The 19,132-nt window shown below is 35.9% G+C and overlaps 2 protein-coding genes across 2 annotated transcripts in view; one reads left to right on the top strand and one right to left on the bottom strand.

The window, feature by feature from the left end:
* The window catches only part of LOC125862467 (uncharacterized), a 1,053,062-nt gene extending 1,034,756 nt beyond the window's left edge, over positions 1–18,306 (top strand). The window contains exon 7 of the mRNA XM_049542549.1: positions 18,295–18,306. The gene's annotated coding sequence lies outside the window, so the exon portion shown is untranslated. The remainder of the gene's footprint in view (positions 1–18,294) is intronic.
* On the bottom strand, positions 4,231–5,396 carry LOC125861463 (uncharacterized). The gene is made up of 3 exons (XM_049541354.1): positions 5,278–5,396; positions 4,999–5,169; positions 4,231–4,516 (listed from the first exon to the last, which is right to left on the bottom strand). Exons 1-3 carry the CDS (start codon positions 5,394–5,396, stop codon positions 4,231–4,233), a joined length of 576 nt encoding a protein of 191 aa, XP_049397311.1.
* Positions 18,307–19,132: the final 826 nt, after the last annotated feature.

Here is a 19,132-nt window from a genome sequence, read left to right as displayed (position 1 = left end):
TCGGCCGATGATGCCTATTGGGTACCTGTTGTTTTGGTACTCATGCTACGCTCTGCATCTATTTTGTGATGCAGGTCTGAGCACTAGTAGCCAGCGTTGATCGAGCTTGGAGTAGACTTATCCGGAGACGGGGGTGAGCACACGGCATTTTGTACTATTTCAGTCTCCATCTGTATATATAGACTTGTCTTTTTCCTTTCGAGACAGTCCAGTCTCTGTTGTCCAGTTTTGGGACTTGTACTCATTTTGTAGTAGCTCTGTACTGGTGACTTCCAGGTTCTGGGAGGGATCTTTATTTATATATATGTTTTGATTTGCGTCCGCCTGTTTATATTGTTATTTTCCTACTCTTGTTTAATTTCTACCCTCAGACCCATTACTTGTTGTTCTGAGTTACGAGTTGGCTTACCTGCTGGTGGGTTATAGTAGGTGCCATCATGACTTGATAAATTGGGTCGTGACAATTATTATTATTATTATTATCATTATTATTAGTTTGATTATTTTATATATAGGTAAAGATAGAACTTATAGATTATAGGTTATATTAAGATAACTACTGATAAAATAAAAGATTATCAACACAATTATTCATTGATTATAGGACTCCGTAGTAAAGGATGGAGAGTTGTAAAAAAAATTTATCTAAAACTATTTTTTTCATTAATGTGTGTGTAGGAACTTTTAAACTAATAATAATTAAGATTAGACTAAAATATATAATTATGCATAAGAAAATAATCTGAAATTGATTTTGTTTTCACGCATATTTGTTTTTTAATTAGCTTTTTAATAGTTAATAAATTAATTTTATATAACACATAAGTAATAACAATAGGTTTTATGTTTCAAGCATGCATTTATAATATAATTTTTTTATGCAATTAAAATTAAACTTCAATGAATTAAAGTATAAAATATTGAGAACTTCTTAAATTATATATCAATTAAAATGAAAATAAATTGTTAATTGGTATTTTTTATATATATATTAAACTTGTATGTTTTATGTCAATTCACAGTTTCTATTGCATTACTTTTTTTTTGGTTAAATTTCAAATGTCAGTTTTTATGTTTTTTTTTTATGAAATACAGTTTTATAATTTATTTTTTTTAAAATACTGCAAGTATAGGTACTTTCATTACAAAATACAGTTTTATAATATTATTATTTTTAAATACTGCGAGTATAGGTACTTTCATCCCAAACCCATCCTGTTTTAGGATATAGTATTCTAGCATTGATAAGAAAAGCCTAAACTAAAAACAAATACATCACTTTCAAGTAATTAAAAATAAAATAATCTAACACAGTCAAATTTTAATAAATTTAATGAAAAGAAACAAAGAAAGTACATGTCCTTTTAAATGGAGTAATAAATTATATACAATTGCAAATCAATAATTAGATGAGCATCAAACTGATTCAGGTTAACTTCAACTGATTAAAGGTTTACAACAACTTCGAAGTAGATAATCAAAGATAACAAACGAAGACCTTCACATAATACTCTATGATTTGCACATAAGAATTTGATAAATAAATTTTAAGAATAAACAAAACAGAGGGTATATGTATTAATTCTAATTTTTACCTTTTGAATGTTTGACAAATACTGTTTAGGTATAATTAGAGTTACTTCAATAACTCAATATTTGCATATAACCTTGTGTTCTTCTCGCAATCAAAATCCTCACTCGACCTTTTCGTCTTGTAAAATCATCTCCAAAGAGTAAGGTATTTTTGCTGTGAATTTATCAGGAACTATCCACAATCAAATAACACGAACTTTCAAGTTCCAATGCATTGATTTGGATGTAATTTTTGAGATTGTGTTAAATTGCAAAGCCACTTATTGTTGAATATAGGAGAATAATGTAAAGTTATTACTAAAAATATATATATATAGTACGTGACTTTCAAGATGCAGTGAAAAATGTAGTTAAAATTTCCTTGTTTAGTGGATGGTTATTGAGAAGTTATCTTAAGGAGTTATAAAACTGTCTTATTTGTGTTTATCTGTAAAAATATATTTATTTTTTAATATAAATTTTAAATACAAAATACTGATATATTTAGACTCCTTACGTAAAATATATACTCATTTATAATAAATGGGTATATTATAAATGATAAAATTGTGAATCCAATTTTCCTTGATTAAATGATTTGTAAAAAATGATTATTTAAAATTTTATGTAGTTACGTATAAGTAAATGGTCTAAATCTAAAATATCTAAAAGCTAAAATATAATAAAAATTGTGGTATTGTAACTACCGTACAACTACATAGGATCTAATTGTAATTATTGATATGTTTCAATATTTATTTAAATAATTGTTTATTATTGATTATTTAAAATTATTTAATATTTAAAATTCAAAAAATTGTGGTAATGACATGTGTCATTTTTTCTTCTCCTTTTATATATAGATAGATTTGATGCACTTGAGCCGATGGTCTTTCGAATACAATCTCTCTACCTCCACGAGCTAGTAATAAGATCTGTGTACACTTTATCCTCCCCGGTTCCCACTGATGGAATTTCACGTTATTGTTATTGTATATAATTTAATTTTGTCTACAATTTTATAGGGAACAAAATTTTTACTGTCAAAATCAAGTTTGTTTTTGTAAATAAAAGTATCCACAAATTATAAATTGAAAATATTTCTATGTCCTCCTCAGCGTTGTTCCCACAAACTTGTATTTTTCTTGATTCATTTTAATGTCTACTTTAGTTGTATTTACATGCATGTATCTGTTTTATAGAGAAAAAAATAGTCAAAACAATAAAATTTTATTCAAACATATATATTAATATTTTAGTTTAAAAGCAAAAATGAATAAGAGATATAATGAGGCACAGTTAGGCAACTATTGAACATAAAGAGCAAAAATAACATAATAGGGCAGGGCGGGGTAGGGTACGACAAGGTAATTTTTTTGAAAATGCTAAATGGGCGGGGTGGGGGAGGTCAATATTTTAGTAGGTCATGACTTTCCCCGCCCTAACCCACCCTATTTACATCCCTAGTTGGTTAATAACTTAAAAACACTTATATAGGTGTATTAAAATAATATAAAACGACCTCACATCAAACTAACTAAAAAGGAAATTACCTAAAAGCCCCTACCCTTAACCGACTTTGGGACAGTTTGCAGGCATGACCCACGACCCACAGACCATGGGTGGGACCCCGGCCCATCTTAGTTGGGTGTGGTTCATGGTTTGTGGCTTGCTGAAATGGATCTTGAGCTACGGAGCTCACCCACGAGGCGTGGATGGACCTACGCCCCGTAGGTCTCCATCTGTGGGTCACTGTTTGGGCAAGTTTGAGGGTAGACTTTAGGGTCCTCCTCAAGGACCCTTGGTTGGTCCTTGGAGAGTCATATCTTGACGTTTAACCCTTAAACCATTCATTCTAAGTACGAGAAGCAAATTTTATAACTCTAACACTTACAACCAGCTCTAGTAAAGTCTACTAGTTTCCGGGGTGTTACATTATCTCCCCTTTGGAATATTCATCCTTGAATGACGATCTATACACCTTACGGAATTAATGACTCAAGACTAGCAGCCTATCATGTATGAAACATCAAAAATAATGCACAATTCAAAGGAGGAAACATCAACTCCATCTCAACATACTTAATGCAACACAAGGGAGTAGGAACTACATCTAACAACCCATTATGCAAGAAAACTCAACATTTCAACATTCATAGGAGGAACTACTTTCTCCAACTCAAAGCATGCTCAACTTGATAACATGAAGTAAATCATACAATTGCTCTCAAAAGCATATTAAAGCATGTTTGACAATTCATCTCATGAAGCATATAGGCAATTCATACTAAATGCACAACAACATGAGGAACACATAAATCGTGAAAACTCATTTTCTGACTAAACATGAATTCTATCAAGAACATGCATAACATAAGGAGATCATGGAAATTTCTAAAACACACATGACTCCAAATCATAAGACAGGCCAAGAGGAATTTCTTTGTCTCAAGCTAGAATAGGAATATAAGAAGAGAGATGAGGATATCAGGACTCTCAACAATCTTGCTATCTAAGCATACTATCTCCCCCTTGGGAGAAAGCCCCCAACTAAAACCTCAAGTACCACCTCTTTCAAACAATCCCAGCCAAGGCTAACATCAAAGTCTAAAAAGTAGCACATAGATCTAATAAAGCATTTACATCTATAGGGAACTATCACATACCGGTGCCTTCATCCGGAGAGGCTTGTTGGTCATTTCTAGACCGGCGTGCATAGAAGCGACCATAATTTGGAGCATTGGGTTCCGGACCACTATGAGGAGCTTTCTTGGCCTGTCTCCCTTTTGCCGGGAGTGTAGGGCAATTCTTCACTTGATGATCACTCTTGCCAGAACCATAGCAACCATCTGTACTGGCTAGACACCTACCATGGTGCTTATTTCCACATTTGGTGCAAGTAGGCTTAGGTAATGGAGACCCACTACCTTTCTCTTGGTTAAACCTAGGGTATTGTAAGAATCTTGATCGGAATACCTTTGTTTAAACTTAGGTCTACCTTGTCCATCAGACTTATCATTAGACAAATTCCTATCACTGGTTCTAGCTCTTTTCACCTCCCTATTCTTTTTCCTTAGTTTTGACTCCTCAATTTGTTAGGCATGCACCATGAGACGTGAGATATTCATATCATGAATGAGCATTGCCGAACGACATTCTTCCTATACCAAGTCGGACACTCCCATCACAAAATTATTCATTTTAGCCCTTGAGTCCGCCACTATAGTTGGAGCATACTTGGATAGTTGGGTGAACTTAAGAGCATATTCTTTCACACTCATACCTCCTTGACGAAGGTTAATGAATTCTTGCATCTTTCGTTCCCTCAACTCTAGGGGAAAGAACCTATCAAGGAATGTCAATTTGAACATGTCCCACTTTATGGGACCCGCTCCTATTGGCCTCTCACCCTTCCATTGTTCATACCAAACTTGAGTCACATCTTTCAATTGATAGGCGGCCAACTTCTCATTCTTTTGTGAAGACACTCCTATAATATCAAGCGCTTTATAAACCTCATCAATAAACCTTTCGGGATCTTCATCCACTTTAGAGCCATGAAATTCGGGAGGATTTATTCTAGCAAAATCCCTAACCCTGGAAGCGGCATTCACATGAGTCCCAACATCTCTATTGTCTTGGGCCGTCATGGCTTGGGCTTGAGTTGTCATGGCTTGAGCTTGAGCCGTCATGGCTTAAGTCAACATTAGAAAAGCTGGCCTAACCTCCACATCTGACATAGCCAAAGGATTAATCGGAGCTTGATTAGCTTGAGGAGCTTGATTTACTTGAGGAGCTTCTTCATTGACATTGTCACCCTCCATTCTTCTTGCGTTAGCCCTTCATGTATTCATATCCTGAAGACACAAAAGATGGATTTCGAAGAGGAACTTTATACAGTTAAACTATACGACACGACTTAAGAGTAATGAAAGAACTGTAGTTTCCTAAACATCTTATAGTCTCTCATTCATAAATGTGGCGCGCTTCACACTATGAACAAGACTCTACTAGACATGGCTTATGAGACATCATCCTAGAATCATTCTAAACCTTGTGCTCTAATTACCAAGTTTGTCACAACCCACGAGTACCCCCTAGATGTGACAAGGTGTACTCAACCCCGAAAGGTCTCATACAATCCCCTTAGCATATCATAACATAAGATAAAAGAAATGATGTGGAATTTAAAAACTTTATCGATACAATCGAAGTCTTTTATAAAAGAAAGCGGAAGTCTAACTTGTCTCAATTAGTCATCTACTAAATATTTGAATCAGATAGGGACACAACCCTTACAATATAGTCCGAAAATAAAATAACTAGAAAGAAACTACAAATAACTCATACGTCCTCGAATCTTGAGGACTCACCACAAGCTAGGAGAATAGTCGATCCAAGCTTGAACCAAAAGAAGATTCACCTCAAAGTCCGGACCCTACACTTGTGGGAAAATGTAGGAAAATATGGGTTAGTACAAAAATGCACTAATTATGATAGCCATGCATAAAAACCTTGAAAACATGCTAAAAAGGACATTTTAGTTGAAAAGCATGCACTTTACCAAGTTAAGAATATTCATGCACATTAATATAAAAGCATAAGTCATAAGCATTTTCAACATATAGGTCATCATAGCATAATAGAATCACCTCATAAATAACCCTAAGTTATACTTGTGCAATGCATAGATAAGATCCCATAATCTCATCTATACTAAGTACCACTTTTAGGTCACCATAATCATACTTACCATTCTTTGATCTCATCCTTTGTTCATACTCATAGTCAAGGAACATTCACATTTAATAAGTCATATCAGGGAAATCAACATATAGCAACAATCCAAGTTAAGCATTCATCATTACATTTAGCCTTCATATCAACATACTTAGTAGCATCATCATAAGCATAATCATTTCATAAATTATTATAATATTAAGTAACACACCATAACTACTCGCAAAGCCTACTTGTGCAATGCATGGATGAAGTCTCATACCCCCACCCACACTAAGTAGTGCATTCTTGAGAAGCCATATTTTATAATCATTCATTATGGAGGTAAGCCTTAACCGACATAGACCATGTGAGCAAATCATAGAATCTAGTGTCTCCCACACCGAAAAGAGATGGTCTACTTGCCTAAGGTAGAACCGGTAACATTTAGATTAGGTGGATCCACTAGCTAATAACCTATGTGGGCACATAGTTATAGGATAAGAAGATTGTTACTAGAAACCCCAACCTTACTTAACGGGGAAGCCTCCATCTCATGAGATTACTTTTAGAAACCCGGCCTTACTTAACGGGAGAGCCTCTATCTCATATTCAATATCCACTCGGTACTAAGCATTACTTCCCCATGGAGTAGTTAATTCTCTATTAACATCATTACTCATGAAAAGGTGCCCTTAGCCTACCGATTCAAGGTACATCATTAGATTGGCCTACCGATTCAAGACAAGCCTTAAAATACTTTATTAGTCACTCATGAAAGGGATGCCATTAGTCTACTGATTTAAGGTGCATCATTAGAATATATCATTAATTGCACATGAAAGGGTGCCCTTAACCTATCAATTCATTTAGGTGATAAGAGCCTTTCACAATATGGCATATTCATTCACAAGTGTATAATTGAGAATAACATTTCAATCAACAGATCATCATTATCATAACCATATAAACTTCATTCATAAGTGTGTGTGTGTGAGAGAGAGAATAGCCTTTCAACAACACCACAATTACATCATAGTCACAATCATATTTCTCTCAAAGTATTCATAAAGAATGTACATACATATCATAATCATACATAACTCTCATAATTTTCCCTTCAAGGACCATAGATCACATTCAATCAACACACCTAGAATTACTACATTAGGCATGGATATTACCATAATTTATGTAATCAATTCATTACATTCATAATTCTATAACATTCTACTTGCATCAATCAATACCCACACTTTAAATACCAAATTGAGAAAGTAGGGGAATTCATAGATTCTTGAGGAATTCAACTTAAAATCATCAATATATTCATAAACAAACATAATACAACCTTTAAAAATTAATTTGAAATGAATCCATGAGATTGAAGTCAAACCCTAATTTTTGGGTTTTCTAACTTTGAAATTGGGGGTTTTAAAGGGGATCCATGGGTGAAGGCTACCCATGGATGAAGAGCTACCATACCTTATTGAAGATTTCCTATGAATTTGAGGAGGAATAGCTTGATTCTTCAACCCTAGCCTCACCTTTCTTCTTCTTCTTCCTTGGAGTTTTAGAGAGAGTTTATTTGGGGAAAGTTGGTTATGGATTTGGGTTTTGGGATTTTATGAAGTGAATGGGTTGGTTAATGACTTAAAAATACTTATATAGGTGTATTAAAATAATATAAAATGACCTCACATCAAACTAACTAAAAATAAAATTAACTAAAAGCCCCTACCCTAAACTGACTCTGGGACAGCTTGCAAGCATGACCCACGACCCACGGACCGTGGGTGGGACCACAGCCCATCCTGGTTGGGCATAATTCATGGTCTGTGGCTTTTTGAAATGGGACTTGAGCTACGGAGCTCACTCATGTGGCGTGGATGGACCTACGCCCCGTAGGTCCCCATCCGTGGGTCACTGTTTGGACAGCTTTGAGGGTAGACTTTAGGGTCCTCCTCAATGACCCTTGGTTGGTCCTCAGGGAGTCGTAACTTTACGTTTAACCCTTAAACATTTCATTCTAAGTATGAGAAACAAATTTTATGACTCTAACAGTTACGACAAGCTCTAGTTAAGCCTAATAGTTTTCGGGGTGTTGCATAAATCTTATGATCTTAAAGAAATCTTGACCTTATCTCCTCTTTTCTCCTCTTTCTCTTCTCTCAAAGCCCAAGAATAATTTTGGAATGCGCAAACTGAACCAACTCAGTTTATACCCTAAATAAGTTTCTAAAAATGAAATAAATTAATTGGGTAATGAAAAGACCAAAATACCCCTCTAAAATTCGATTGAATTTCCTTATCCATACAGCCCAACATCAAACTGGCATACCACCCTCATACGCGAAATTAGCAACCTCGGCGGTGTTGGAAAGATAATTCAAAGACCTTTCATTTGATATCTTATAGCCCACCTAACTCATCTTGTACTAGGAGTTATGGTCGTTTGAAGTTGACCCAAAACTCATACTTAACATACTTGCCAAATTTCATATTTTTTATTCTTTCAAAAAATGGTTCTTTCTAATTCTAGCTCTTTCAAATAGCGGGGTGTTACATTCGTTCTTGAATTTTGATGTTCGGTGGAGTTCTTGATGCGAGGATCTTGCTAATGACCATTATTCTTGAGGGTTTTTGATTAAATTTTCATGTAAATAAGTTGAGTAAATGAATCTATGAGGGTTTGGAAGAAACCACTTGATTCTAGGAGAATTAGGGACAGAAAACAAGAAATAAAAATTCATCGGATTTTTTAGGCAGGGGCTAGCGACGCGCGCCTGCGGTGCGCTAGAACTGCGCCTCTGAAGTTTAGGGGTCGGTGCCATGCGCCACTCAGTGTGATGCGGTCGCCAGCCCCCTCCCTTTTCAGTCGTTTGACCTGTCTGAGTTATTTTAAGTTGTACCTTTACTCCCTTTTAATTCTAACTACTCTAAATTATGTATAAAAATCAAGAGATCCTTCATAACATGAATCATAACCCTTGAATTCATAATTCAAATTCAAGGTAGAGTTAAGAGTATAGTCTTCAGAGTTCTTTCAAGTCATTTTGAGAAGTCTTTTACAATCTTTTAAAAACTTGTTTTAAGACTTGAGTACTTGAGTTTGAGGATAAGAAGAGTTGATTTTCATTTTTTTTCAAAATGAATATATGGGAACTAAGTATTCCCAAGAGTAAATGCTTTTACATTTAAAATGAGAGGAAACACCGATTTCCAAATGAGTTCATGAGGAGTTTTTGAGTATAACCTCTTTTAAGAGAACCTTTTGAGTAATAATCTCAAAGCTTGAGGATGACGAAATGTTTTTAAACATATGAGCTGAGTTATATTTTTGGGAGTAGTATTGAGCACAGATATGGGGACGAGTTCATACAACTTAAAGTCCTCATAAACCATATAGCCAACCTGGGTAGAAAGGGTCATACTTTTTAGATGATTCCTTGTTGATTTTTAATCATAGCTTAGTGGATCCACTTAGTTGAGGATGTCTTATACTTCGGCAAGGTATAGAAAAATTTTGGCAGCGTGGGCGAGACGTTGTATCATCACATAGCTCAAGGTGATGGTTGTCGATTAGATAATCTCCCAAATAAGAGTTACTATTGTATTTTTAAATACATTGAGTCGTTACCTACTATTTTAAATGCTTTATATAAACTACATATTTATTATTGTTTTTATACTATATTGAGTTGAGTATCCATGAGTTGAGGTTGAGTTGAGTTAGAGGTGAGTTGAGTATGTTTCATTCTTTCTATGTTCAAGATTTTATGTAATGTTCAGGTTCCCCTAACATGCTCGTACATTTAATGTACTGATACCATTTGGTCAATATCTTTTCATAATGAAGGTACAGGATATTAGGGTCATCAACAGGCGTTTTGTTGATACCACTTGCAACCCAGAGTGGTTTGGTGAGCCTCCTAGCTTCCGGAGGATCCCTTATTTATTTATATTATTTCAGTTTTGTTAGGATCATCGGGGGTCTTGTCCTGATATCCTTGATAGTATTAGAGGTTTCATAGATAGACAGTAGTGGTTTATAAGTCTTTTTCATTTCCATCGCTAATGTTTGAGACTCGAGTTGCCTTCGTTTGGCAAGTTGAATGTTCTTATACATTTCTGTGTTTATTATTTGAGATAGTTGAGTTAAAGTTTTACTTTGGAGATCATCTAATGTCGAGTAAGTCTTCCGCTGAGAGTTAAGCCAAGCCAAGGATTCACTTGGGGTCAGCAATGGTTCTCGAGTGCCTGCCACGTCTAGGGTGTAGGCTTGGGGTATGACAAAGTTAGTATCAGAGCACAAAGTTCAAGAGTTCTAGGATGTATATGATGACGTGTCTGTAGTGTCCTAGTTATCAGCGCGCCACATCTACAATTAGGAGGCTGTGACATTTAAGAACTATCTCACTTCTTTCATACTCTTTTTGTGTGAGTTTCTTTCTAATTTGTGCTTGCGTGTATCTTTCAAATCATGCCTCCACGAAGAGAAGTTTGAGGTCATCTTACTAGGAGAAATGTTGATCCCCAGGATCAAGGGGTACTCAATGCACCAGAAGTGCAACCCCAAGGAGAGGTCACTAATGCTGAGTTCCGGGATGCTATCCGGATGTTGAGTCAAGTTGTGACCAACCAAGCCGGGCAACAAAGAGGGAATTAACAGGATGTGGCTGATACATCTAGAATTCGTCATTTCTTAAGGATGAATCCTCCAAACTTCACTGGTTCAAGTGTTGTTGAAGATCCAGAAAACTTTGCAGTTGCAGAAAGTATTTGAGATAATACATGTTGCAGATGTTGAGCGTGTGGAACTAGCTGCTTACCAACTAAAGGGTGTTTCTAGAGTCTAGTACGACCAATATAAGAAGAGTAGAGTTGAGGGTGCACCAATTGTGAGTTGGTTGTGTTTGAGGAGGCCTTCTTGGGGCATTTCTTTCCCCATGAGCTGAAGGAGGCGAAGGTAAGAGAATTTCTCATTCTTAAGCAGGAATCTATGAGGGTACATGAGTACAGCCTTACCCATCTTTCCCGTTATGTTCCAGAGATGGTTGCTAATATGAGGAGCAGGATAAGCTTGCTTGTGTTTGGGTTGTCTCGTCTGTCAAGCAAAAAGGGTAAGGCTGAAATGTTGATAGGGGACATGGACATAGCAAGCTGATGATCCATGTGTAGCGAGTTGAGGAAGACAGGTTGAGAGATAGGGAAGTGTTCTGAAACAAGAAAGCTAAGACAATAGGAAATGAGTCCAGGCAGCAAAAGAGCAATGCAAACCGGTTATCTTTTCAGCAAAATACAAATGGACCTGCTCCATAGTCTGCTAGTGCACATGCAGCAAAGAACAGAGGTGAGTTTAAGAATCAAAATTCTCAGAACATCAGAGCTAGACCTGCACAATCTCACGATAGTGTGGCACAAGGAGGTAATTGGACTCCTGCATGTGCTAAGTGTGGTAGGAACCACCCAAGAGCGTGTCGCAATGGCTTAACTGGTAGTGTGGTTAGACAGGTCACTTCATGATAGAATGCCCCAAGAATAGTCAGGGAAATGGGGGCAATAGAGCCCAATCTTCTTCAGCAGCCCCAACGGAAAGAAATACCCATAGAGGAGCTGCTTCTAGAATATGTGGGGATGCAAACTATCTGTATGTTATAGCTAATCACCAGGATCAACAAAATTCACCAGATGTTGTCACGGGTATGCTTAAAGTTTTTACTTATGCTGTTTATGCCTTGCTTGATCCCGGTGCGAGTTTGTCATTTGTAACTCCATATGTAGTCATGAAGTTCGACATTCCCCCAAACAACTACTTGAACCTTTCAATGTTTCCACACCGGTTGGTGATTTTGGTCTAGTAGAAAGAGTCTATCATGATTGTACCATATTTGTCAATCACAAGGACACTATGGTTGATATAGTTGAGCTAGATTTGGTGGATTTTGATGTTATTTTAGGTATGGAGTTGCTCCATGCTTGTTATGCCTCAGTTGATTGTAGAACTCAAGTAATCAAGTTCCAGTTTCCTAATGAACCAGTTATAGAGTGAAGGAGTAGTTCAGCAGAGCCAAAGGGTCGATTCATTACATACCTTAAGGCCAGAAAGTTAGTTTCCAATGAGTGCATCTATCACCTAATCCGAGTTAATGACTCTAGTGTTGAGAAACCATCTATTCAGTCAGTTCTAGTTTTTTAGTAAGTTTCTAGAGGTCTTTCCAGATGATCTTCCCGGATTCCCTCCTGAGAGAAATCGAATTTGGTATAGATATTCTTTCGGATACTCAATATATCTCTATTCCACCATACAGAATGGCTCCAGCTGACTTAAAAAGAGCTAAAAGAACAGTTGATAGGTCTTCTTGATAATGGATTTATTTGACCTAGTGCCTCACCTTGGGGTGCTCCGATCTTATTTGTAAGGAAGAAAGATGGTTCTCTTAGGATGTGTATTGATTACATCCAATTGAACAAGGTTACTGTAAAGAATACGAATCCCTTTCTAAGAATTGTTGATTTATTTGATCAACTTCAGGGTGCCACTTGTTATTCTAAGATCGACCTTAGATCTAGCTACCATCACTTGAGAATAAGGAAAAGTGACATCCCAAAGACAGCATTCAGGACCCTTTATAGTCATTATGAGTTTCTAGTTATGTCTTTTCGCTTGACTAATGCTCCTGCACCGTTCATGGACCTTATGAATAGAGTGTTTAAACCATATCCAGATATGTTTGTTACCGTGTTTATCAATGACATTCTTATTTCTTCGAGGAATGAGGAAGATCATGCTAGTCATCTCAGAATAGTTCTCCAAACTCTCAAAGATAGAGAGTTGTATGCTAAATTTTCCAAGTGTGAGTTTTTGCTTGAGTCTGTGGTATTCTTACGCCACATTGTTTCTGGTGATGGGATTTGAGTTGATACTAAAAAGATTGAAGTAGTGCATAATTGTCCTAGACCCACATCTCCAACTGATATTAGGAGTTTCTTGAGTTTGGTTGGTTATTATAGGAGGTTTGTTGAGGGTTTCTCATCTATTTTGTCCCCGTTGACAAAGTTGACTCATAAGACAGTGAAGTTTCAATAGTCTGAAGCTTGTGAGAAAAGCTTTCAGGATTTGAAAATATGGTTGACTACTGCCCTAAGATTGACATTATTGGAGGGTACACGAGGCTTTGTCGTGTATTGTGATGAGTCCAAAGTTTGACTGGGTTGTGCATTGATGCAAAATGGCAAAGTTATAGCTTATGCCTCCAGACAACTTAAGATTCACGAGAAGAACTACCCAACCCATGATCTAGTGTTGGCTGCTGTAGTATTCACTTTAGAAATATGGTGTCACTATCTTTATGGTGTTCATGTAGATGTATTCACCGATCACAAAAGTCTCCAGTTTGTATTCAATCAGAAAGAGCTTAATCTTGGTTGGAGTTTCTCAAGGACTATGACATGAGTATTCTCTCTCACCCAGGTAAGGCTAATGTTGTTGTTGATGCTTTGTGCAGGTTGTCTATGGGTAGTACTGCTCAAGTTAAGGAGGACGAGAAAGAATTACCTAAAGATGTGCACATACTTGCATAATTGGGAGTCCGATTAATTGATTTCAATGAAGGTAGAGTGGTGGTGATGAATGGGACTGAATCATCACTAGTGTCCAAAGTGAAAGAGAAACAAGACCAAGATCTTGTTTTGCTTGAATTGAAGGCAAATGTTCATAAGCAGAAAGTAGTGGCATTTTAACAAGGGGGAGATGGTGTTTAGACGTATCAAGGTAGATTGTGTGTGCCAAGGGTGGATGACCTCCAAGAGAGGATCATGGAGGAAACTCATAGCTCCAGATACTCTATCCATCCTGGTTACACAAAGATGTATCGTGACTTGAGAGAAGTCTATTGGTGGAATAGTATGAAGAGGTGTATTGCAGAGTTCGTTGCTAAGTGCATGAATTGTCAGCAAGTCAAGGTAGTACACCAAAAGCCCGGTGATATTGCTCAGAATATAGATTTTCCAGAATGGAAATGGGAGATGATCAATATGGATTTCATTACTGGCTTGCCATGATCCCATAGGCAGCATGATTCGATTTGGGTGATTGTAGTTCGGATGAATAAATCAGCCCATTTCTTGTCGGTCAAGCAGAGTGTACAATTCAGACTTTAGAGGATATGTTGAGGGCTTGTTTGATTGATTTCAAAGATAATTGGGTTGATCACTTACCTCTCATTGAGTTTGCTTACAACAACAATTATCACTCTAGCATCAACATGGCTCCTTATGAAGCTCTTTATGGGAGGAGATATAGATCCCCTATTGAATGATTTGAAGTTGGTGAAGCAGGGTTGATAGGACCAGATTTGGTTCATCAACCTATGAAGAAAGTGAAGATCATTCAAGAAAGGTTGAAAACAACACTAAGTTGTCAAAAATCCTATACCCATGTTAGGAGGAGAGACTTAGAGTTTGAGATAGATGATTGGGTGTATTTGAAAGGTTCACCCATGAAGGGTGTTATGAGGTTTCGCAAGAAGGGGAAGCTTAGTCCCCGGTATATTGGTCTTTACAGGATATCTAAGAGGATTGGTAATGTAGCCTATGAGTTGGAGTTACCGCCAGAGTTAGCAGCAGTCCATCTGGTGTTTCACGTTTCAATATTGAAGAAATGTATGGGCGATCCTTCACTTATTATACCAACTAAAAATATTGGTATTAAGGACATCCTATCTTCTGAGGAAATTCCCATTCAGATTCTGGATCATCATGTTCACAAGTTGAGAACCAAGGAGGTAGCATCAGTCAAGGTTTTATGCAAAAACTAGTTTGTTGCGGAAGCTACTTAGGAGGATGAGGAGGATATGAAGAAGAGATACCCACATCTCTTTTCTTTCGAAGAAGCTTCAAACCAAGGTACTAATTCTTTTCTTGGTACTTTTTAAGTGGACATTTGTGTTAATATGCATGTTGAGTATTTGAGATGGGTGTAGATGTTGCCACCCTTAGTCTACTTAAAGTGATCTCGTTCGAGGAGGAATATTCCCTAGGGGGATATATTGTAACATCTCGGTATGAGAAGAGCTAAAATTAGAAAGAACTAATTTGGGAAGGACTAATTTGAGATTTGTTCAAGTTAAGCTTAAGTTATGAGTTTTGGGTCAACTTCAAACGACCATAACTTTTAGTACAAGATGAGTTAGGTGGCCCATAAGATATCAAATGAAAGGTCTTTGAATCTTCTTCCCAACGCCACCGAGTTTAGTAAATTTCATGTTTGATAAGGGAGATATGCATGTTTGAAGTCATCCTGTCCAGTTAAGGAAAGTTACCCGAATTGATGAGGGGTATTTTAGTTTTTTCCTTACACCATCAGCTTAAAACATTTTTAGTAATATTTTTGGGGTCAAATCTGATTTGGGTCAGTTTTCACAATTCCAAATATGCTTAGGGTTTTGAGAAGAGTTCAAGAGGAGAAAATAGGAAAGGTTCAAGACAGTCGTCAAGATTTGTGAGATTTGTCGAGAAAATTTGCCGAATTAAGGTATGTAATCTTCCATAATGATGGGTTCATTCACCCACACACTAATCATAATTTACATATTCTTCATTCTTGAATTTTGATGTTTGTTTGAGTTCTTACGGCGAGCATATTGTTAATGACCATTATTCATGAGGGTTTTCGAGTAGATTTTCATGTAAATAATTTGAGTAAACGAATCTAAGACGGTTTGGAAGAAACCATTCTATTCTAGGACAATTAGGGTAAGAAAATGAGCAACAAAAATTCATCGAATATTCTGGGCAGGGGCTGGCACTCCACGCCAGCAGTGCACCATAACTGCGCCTCTAAAGTTTAGGGGCTAGCACCCTGCGCCACTCAGTGCGCCAGGGTCGCCTGCCCCCATCCCTTTTCAGTTGTTTCACCCATCTAAGTTCTTTTAAGGTTTTCCTTTACTCCCTTCTAATTCTAACTACTCTAATCTACATATAAACATCGAGAGATCCTTCATAACATGAATCATAACACTTGAATTCATAGTTCAAATTAATGGTAGGGTTAAGAGTAAAGTCTTGAGAGTTTTTTTGAGTCATTTTGAGAAATCTTTTACAATCTCTTAAAAACTTGTTTTAAGACTTGTGTACTTGAGTTTGAGGATGAGGAGAGTTTAGTTTCAGTTTTTCAAAATGAATATATAGGAACTAAGTATTCCAAAGAATAAATGTTTTTACATTTAAAATGAGAGTAAACACTGATTTCCAAACGAGTTCATGAGGAGATTTTTAGTATAATCTCTTTTTAATAGAACCTTTTGAGTAATAATCTCAAAGCTTGAGGATGAGGAAATATTTTTAAACATATGAGCTGAATTATATTTTGGGAGTAGTATTGACCACCGATATGGGGACGAGTTCATGCAACTCAAAGTCCTCATAAACCATGTAGCCAATGTGGGTAGAAAGGATCATACTTTTTAGATAATTACTTATTGCTTTTTAAGCATAGCTTAGTGGATCCACTTAGTTGAGGTTGAGTTGAGAAGAGATGAGGTGAGTATGTTTCATTCTTTCCAAGTTCAAGCTTTTATGTTATGTTCAATGTTCCTCTTACATGCTCATACATAAAATGTATTGATGTCATTTGGCTTGAATCATTTTATGATGCATATACAAGAGATCAGGGTCATCAACAGGCCTTTCATTGATACCACTTGCAGTCCCAGAGTTGTTTGGTTAGCCTCCTTGCTTTCAGTGAATCCCTTATTTATTTCTATTATTTAAGTTTTGTTAGGATGATCGCAGGTCTTGTCCTTATATCCTTGATAGTATTAGAGGCTTCATAGATAGACAATAGTAGTTCATGAGTCTTTTTCATTTCCATTGTTAATGTTTGAGACTCGAGTTGCCTTTTATTGTCCAATTGAATGTTCTTATAAATTTCTGAGTTTATTATTTTGAGACATTTGAGTTAAAGTTTTACTTTTGAGTTCATCTAATGTTGAGTAAGTCTTCCGCTGAGAGTTGAACCAGGTTAAGGGTTTGCTTGGGGCCAGCAATGTTTCTCGAGTGTCGGCCACGTCTAGGGTGTAGGCTCGGGTGTGACAATTATACCATGTAGGACACATGTATCTATTTATTCAATTATAAAAGTTAAAATATCTCTTTGTGCACACTCAAAGCTGGAGGGCATAGATGTTAGTTGAGGCCAAGTTAAAGGGCAAGTTTATGTAATATACCTAATTTATATCATTAATAAAAAAAACTATTTTTTTGGGGGTTATAATTGTATTTTGAGGGGGCTTTAAAATCCCCACAATTTATTGTTACAATGGTTTCAAAAACCCTCACAAATATTTCATTTAGTAGGGATTATTTTCTCCGCAATATTTTTTTGATAAATAATTAAATTTTAATTTGTGGGGGGTCATAACCTCCGGGCATAATACATAAATAGGACTCTCAACTTGGCTTCAAATTATAACTTTGACCTTTATCTTTGATAGTGCACAAAGAGGCACTTTAACTATCCAAATAAACAAAAAACACTCGAATATTTCAGGTAAAACACGTGATATACAAATGCGCCGATGTGTATAAGTGAACCACTTAGTTGCTACCAACTAACTAAAACAAATACATATAGATTATTTTTTAAAATAAATTATAATATAGAATAAGGGGAAAGTGAAAACAAATTCATTTTTACGGAAAAAAAATACTACGCTCTTCTCCTCTTTCTCTCCAAAAAACCTTAATCTAAGTTTCTAAAATTCATGTTCCTTCTCTTCAAATCGAAGGAAAAATTGTTCAAGATATGTGCTAAAATTTCATATACTTGAATGGTTACGGCTTTACAAACAAGAATTTGTGTATTGTTGGTCACATGCTCAAGCAAATATGAGAATCACTAGAGGAAACTAATGCTTTTGTTACAAAATTATTTTAGCGCAGCCCGTAAATATGGAAGGCATGAGAATCAATAAAATTTTCCTTATTTTCTTTAGTTTGAAGTGTATTTGTGCTTTAAATTGTCCAATACTTAATGGAAAATATTGGATGCTTTGTGTATTGTGATTGTCATAGTGAGTAGCAAACTATAATTATGAATTTTCAGAGGCCAAACAATAAACATAGAGTGCTAAAAATTATTACGTGAAATGGTGCACTTAAACTGTTTGAAAAATTGTTGAATGAATTTTTTAGAGATTTTTGTCAAGTCTAAGTAGCAATCTGATACCTAATGAAAATGTAAAGAGTCCCTTAAGTGTGTATTGGAGTCATTGATTGACGGACTTAAATTGTATTTATTTTTTACAAGTGTTATTTACCCCACCTTGCTTACAATAGATATAGGCAAAAAAAACTATTTCATTAGAGACTTTTTTCACAATGTGAGAAGAATAATTAAATACCACTTACATTTAGCAATGATCATCCAATAATGCAAAATAAAGGGTCCAATGTATGTATTATGCCTATTAGCAATACAAAAATTTTACATTCATTTTGTATGGGTTTAAACCCTCCACAAGATTTGCTATAGTAAAATTTTATTTTTGTAGGAATTCTATTGTATAATTACGAGAATATGCAAAATTACCCCAAAATAACTCTTTCAACCAACCAATTATCTTAAAACAAACTGAAAAAAGGATACATTTAGGATTCATAGTTGCCCGAATACAGTGAGAATTTGATTCGAAAAATGGAGATGTATATATAAAAAGGATTCATTTAGGATATTATTATATGTATGTATGTGGTTATGTATGTGTATATATTGTATAAGCATGATCTTTAAGCTGACAACTATGACCTTTAGTTTTTCTAGTGCACAAGTAGGCACTTA

Source organism: Solanum stenotomum, chromosome 4, assembly GCF_019186545.1.
Source record: "Solanum stenotomum isolate F172 chromosome 4, ASM1918654v1, whole genome shotgun sequence".
Lineage (NCBI taxonomy): Eukaryota > Viridiplantae > Streptophyta > Magnoliopsida > Solanales > Solanaceae > Solanum > Solanum stenotomum.
This window is presented reverse-complemented; position numbering and strand designations above follow the sequence as displayed.